General features: G+C 35.9%; 1 protein-coding gene across 1 annotated transcript; it reads right to left on the bottom strand.

The window, feature by feature from the left end:
• Positions 1–5,091: 5,091 nt before the first annotated feature.
• N7457_006526 (uncharacterized protein) lies at positions 5,092–5,688 on the bottom strand (the record flags this gene model as incomplete). Its single annotated transcript, XM_057177570.1, has 1 exon — positions 5,092–5,688. The coding sequence occupies one exon, from the start codon at positions 5,686–5,688 to the stop codon at positions 5,092–5,094; it is 597 nt and encodes a 198-aa protein (XP_057031872.1).
• Positions 5,689–6,000: the final 312 nt, after the last annotated feature.

Below are 6,000 nucleotides of genomic sequence, written 5' to 3'. Positions count from 1 at the left end.
CCTAAGCCCTAAGCCCTAAGCCCTAAGCCCTAAGCCCTAAGCCCTAAGCCCCCTAAGCCCTAAGCCCTAAGCCCTAAGCCCTAAGCCCTAAAGCCTACCTCTCCGTCCCTATCCCCGTCCCCGTCCCCGCCTATTGCCCCTTATTATAACCTCGCTAACCGCTATTTTATCCTTAGATATTGTCTCCCCTTAAGTGGTCTAGTTATTATAACGCCTCTTAGCTAGTGCCCGCCCTAATCGTCGGATGATTATAGCTTCTTCCTATCGGATATACTTAAATTGGGAAAGCTCTCGATAGGTTAAGTTCTTAAAACGCTAGGATACTCGGGAGGATAATATTAGCTATAATAATACTAGCTATAATAATACTATTTATAATAATACCGTCTATAATAATACTATCTATAATAATACTATCTATAATAATACTATCTACGATAATACTATCTACGTTAATACGGGCTAACCGCGAGAGCGTATAATATACGGATTTTAAACTTACCGCTTATAGCCTCGGTTATATACCCCCGGTATTAACGGTTAGATCTAGTAATATAGATAGAAGTCTATCTAAGAGAGGCTCTTACCCCTCTCCTAAACTTCGAATATACGATAGATATACAGAGTGCCTTTAGTTCCCGAGGATCTATATAAGTAGGTTACTAGAATAGCTAGTATACTAGCTATACTTAGTAGTAAATAGTAGTTAAAAACTTAAGTTATTTTCTTAATAGCCTACTTAGATACTAGCCCTTTAATATTATAAAAAACTAGTATTATATTATATAGTTTCTAGAACCTCTATATATAGATCTTATAATAGATATTTAACGTATAGCGTTTTATCGTAATCTTAAAGATAGTAGTTAGGGCTAGTAGATCCTTAGTCGAGTTATTAAGGTCTCGCTTTAAGGAGTTATATATAGCTTCTACCCGAGAAGTTAAGGTCTTACCTAGGTATAAAAATACACTAGTATAGTAACGTAGGAAGTACTTATTATAGCCTTATATCTACTCCCTATCGATATACTATAGAAGGTCTAGGTAGTGCCTATATTTCTCTTAGAAGTATACCTACTAAGTCTCTATATAAATAGTCTAACCCCCCTTACTATTACCTCCTACCCTTATAAATATAATTAAATACTAATTAGTCTTTATTTATTACTAGATAGTATTAATCTTTTTACTAATACTATCTATAGTATAGGTTTAGAGGGGCTTAGGAGAGTGCTAATAGAGATAGCTATAGATAGCTAGTCGTCTATAGTATTCGATATTATAGATAATATACTAGATATAAAGGAGTGCTTTAGATACTAGAAATACCTATATAATAGTAAAATTAAGATATTAGCTTAGTAAATTAGATAGAGATAGTAGATATAGTATACTATATTCTTAATAGTATTCTATAGTACGTTTTCCTTATCTATTATAATAGTCTAGGGACTATAATAAGATTATTTAACCCCCGTAGATAGAACTAAGGATAGAGTAATATTTAACGTACTTAGTAAAAAGCTCTTAAGATAATCACTCTTTAGCTAACTTTAAGTGATAGTAGTATAACTATTATAATTAAGATTAACTCCTAAAATAGGAGCTATAATAATTTCGGGGATAAACTTAGTTATTAAGCGAGAGATAGTTAGGATACTATTATTAGTACTAATAGCTATATAAATATTACGTAGCTAGTATAGTACTTTACGGTATATAGCCTATCGCTTATTACTTATAAAGGCCTAGATAACGTAAAAAGTCTTACTAACTAGAGATACTCCGATAATATTAAGTAGAGATATCTTTCACTTATTAATCTTATATATATAGTCTATCTATATAATATATAGATAGGCCTATAGTAACTCGAGGCTAATTAAATATATTAAAAAGAGATAACTAAGCGAGTTATTATATATATTAACTTTATATCGTATAATCTAACTACTATCCTTCGGAAGGTCTATTAAAAGGGTTTATACCGGGGTATAACCTTAAAGCTTAGTAAGACTAAGCTTAGCCCGGTAGTTAATAATATCCCGGGGTCGAAGGTAGGATAGCTCGCCTCGTTCCTTAGTAAGAAGCTAGATACCGGTAAGGATAAGACGGTTCGTAGTACTCTACGTAAGTTAAGTATTAAGAAATAGAGAGATAAGTCGTAATTCTCGCCTACGGGCGATAATCGAGGTAGCTATATTAATAATACTATAATTATAACTAGGATCTACGATTCTAATACACTAAACCCTATTTCCCGAGAGGGTAAGAGTACTATAAAAGGGGTAGTTAGTATTATAATTCTAAGCCCTATAAAGCCTCTACTTAGGCGAGCGATCGTTACGATACTCTCGCCTCTTAGTACACTAGAAATAGACTATACGAGGATTCGAGGTCTTAGTAGAGAGGACGAAGCTAAGTGGTATAGCCTAATTATTTATAAAATCTATTACTAGCTCTTTAGTGGTTCCGGGTGTAGTGGAGTTAAATAGGGGTATAGTATCGGCAAGGGATAGCTCTAGCTCGGGGGCTCGAGGGGGCTCAATTTAGACGATTTCGGGGGGGTCTATAGCTATAAAGAAGTAGAAAGGTATAAAAATAAGGTATAGATAGGAGCACTAGAGGTTAGGAGCGCGGTAGGCTAAGATCTATCGATTAAGCATATCTCCCAAAACAGAGGCTATTTTATGATCACATAACTAGTCAAACCCTATATCACCAAACCCCCTTTTTCGGTAGAAAAAAACTCGATCAAATCAGTATCTAGGAATAGCTTCATTTCTACACCAAACCCCTTTTTAGTAGAAAAAAACTTAATCAAATCAGTATCTAGGAATAGCTTCATTTTTACACCAAACCCCTTTTCAGTAGAAAAAAACTTAATCAAATTAGCATCTAGGAATAGCCTTATTTTTACACCAAACCCCTTTTCAGTAGAAAAAAACTTAATCAAATCAGCATCTGGGAATAGCTTCATTTTTGCACCAAACCCCTTTTCAGTAGAAAAAAACTTGATCAAATCAGCATCTAGGAATAGCCTCATTTTTGCACCAAACCCCTTTTCAGTAGAAAAAAACTTAATCAAATCAGCATCTGGGAATAGCCTCATTTTTGCACCAAACCCCTTTTCAGTAGAAAAAAACTTGATCAAATCAGCATCTAGGAATAGCTTCATTTTTGCATAATAGTATAGATGGCGTGCAAGATTCTACATTCGCGATAGGGTGCCCTGATAAGATTCGGGTACTATCCGAAATACTAAGGGAGTACCATATTAAATACGACAGCCTATGAATAAATTATGGCCAGCGGGAAATATCCCAAAACGGGTTAGTCAATAGTGTGCCGGTAGTAAAAACAGTGTGCCCGTAGTCGGTCTCATCTTAAAAGTAGACTAGTATAGTAAAATTAAACGCCGAAGCTAAATATATAGCCCTCTTAATTACTAGCGGAGAGGTAATTTAGTTACGAAAACTACTAAAAGATCTTAACTTTTACTAAGGGAGTATATACCTCCCCCCTATCCCTTTATATAGCGATAGCTAATCTACGATCACGATAATAAAGAACTCTACTATTTTAGGACGTTTAAAATATATCGATATATACTAGCACTAGATCCGCGAGTAAGTTAAAAGAGGGAAAATCAAGCTTATATATATAAAAGGGACCGAAAATATTATAGATAGACTAATAAAGCCCCTCGGGGCTCCTAAATTTATAGAGTTTATCGTAGGTTTAAACCTTAACACTAAAATATATAGACTTTCGGTAGAATAAACCCCTATATCTTTCGTAGTACAAAAACTATATCTTTCGTAGTGCAAAAACTATATCTTTCGTAGTATAAAACTACTAGTTTTGTACCTTCCTATAGTCTAAAAGCTATACCTTTTGACTAAGAAACCTTATTTATCTTAGTCCCTAATAACATGATCTTATAATATATAACGGCTACACGTTAAGGGGGCGTGTTAAGAACTATGCCTAAGGCAGGATTCTCTTATCCGTAGGATTATCAACGCTACGCCTCTTTTGTCTTTTCTACCGAAAAGCTCATCTTTAGGGGCCAAATTAAGGACTCCGATCCTCGGCACACAAAGGGGCATAAATAGCAGGAAAAGGCAGATATTATCTAGATCTTTAGATAATTTAATACTTCTATAAGAGATCCTATTCCTAGTATCATTTAAACCTATTATTAAACCCTATATACTATATTATACCTCTATATCTTTAATAAATTTAATCTTATTTTATATACTATAAGAATTTACTAACTTAGTTTATATATTTTATACTTTCTAAAAAGGTTCTAAGTCTAAAAGTTAGACTAAAGTAAGATACTTATATAACTAAGCGATACTAAGAAGTTAATATACTTTAAGGCCTTATAGCGTTAGGGATTCTATATTAAACTTAGAGAGTTCTAATTAGAAGCTACTAGTCGGCGATCTAATTAGCCCTACCTAAAGTACGATTTTTAACTTTAGTTCGAGCTACTACCCTTTTAATAAGGGTTCTAAGTCTAAGATTTAAACGACGTATATTTAATAACTTAAAGAAGGCTCTATAGAAGTTTTAGCGCGAACGGAGTTAAATTATAAGGTGAACCCTAAAATACTATTTAGCCGGTTTTAGTCTAATAAGCTTACCCGCTCCGCCTTACTTAAACTTCCGAATAGCTACTATTTAACTTTCGAGATTTCCTTTACTTCCCGCTAGGTTATAATTATAAAAATTAGTGTTTAGATAGAGATTTATATTATATATAACCTTATAAGTTTTTAAATAGGTATAATGAAAATTAACGGCGTAACCTAGGGTATAGGTTTTGCCTAACCTAAGGGTACCCCACTTAGGCTTCCGCGAATAAAACGCTTTAAATACCGGTATGTTTCGTACTATCAGCCTAACCTAGCCTAGGTTAGGCCACCCCTATGGGATAGGCCTTATGTCGTAATCATATATTGTCGCGATCAATAAATGAAAAATGTGTTTCTTATTTATTTAACTGCCCATCGAACAATATTTTCCATAACCTGAGAATCACATATCTCTAATGCCACAGACCGAAACAGCTTTGAATTATCCGCAGTACACCCCCTCAAATGGAAAATCATCAATGCCGTCAAATAACTGCCTCATCTCACTAGCATCTCCCATCATCATCCAGAGATCCCAAAGACACCGTGTCCAACATCTCATCCACCCCGGAAAGGTGTTATACTGATCTGTTTCCGGAAATGCTTCAAGAACCTTTACACATCGTAGCTCATCATCGGAATGGTATGGGCTCTCATTTTGAAGGGCCTCTGCTGATGTACCTTTCAGCGTTTGCAGAGATTCTTCATCAATAATCATACACATTCGCCATTTACTCCAGCGGTCACGCATGCCTTGAGATTCCACCCACGCTTCAAAATGAGCGCGAATTGCCTCGAGAGACGCCCCATTGAATTCCGCGGGATCTTGCACAATAGTCGACCGGTATTTGGCGCAAATTTCGTTGGGTTTATTTGTAGGATCTTCTTTGTGATCTCGGAGGAATGATCTCTTAATACAGGCTTCAATGTACCTAATAGCGACTGGGAATAGAGTTTCCGATTCAGCAGAGTAGGTAGTGCGATAAATGACATATCCCCAGTCTGGGTAAGTGCCAAGGCTATTTTGGAGCTCGTCCATGTTGAACTGATGTTCGCGTGAAATTTGAGGGGAGTGGAGAAGAGAGGAGGGAAAGTTTAAGTCTCCAAACACGTGCTGCCAAGCCAACATTTGAAACCCCAACCGAGTTTACCAGGACGATCTTTGAGCTTACCCTTAGACCTCCGCAATGGGCCTGGTTGTGCCCTACGTTCGAAGCCCTACCTTCGAAGCCTAACCAAGCCTATGGCCCATTATGGGGGCCTATGAGGCCCCTATTAAAGCCTATTTATATGCATAAATACAGTCTTAGCGCTTATAAACCTGCTGATTAATGTCTGTTCTTTACACATG

This window comes from Penicillium paradoxum (genome assembly GCF_028828445.1).
Source record: "Penicillium paradoxum strain IBT 22861 chromosome Unknown utg000005l_segment0_segment0, whole genome shotgun sequence".
Taxonomy (NCBI): Eukaryota; Fungi; Ascomycota; class Eurotiomycetes; order Eurotiales; family Aspergillaceae; genus Penicillium; species Penicillium paradoxum.
The sequence above is the reverse complement of the archived record's forward strand: the minus strand, read 5'-3'. Positions and strand labels throughout refer to the sequence as shown.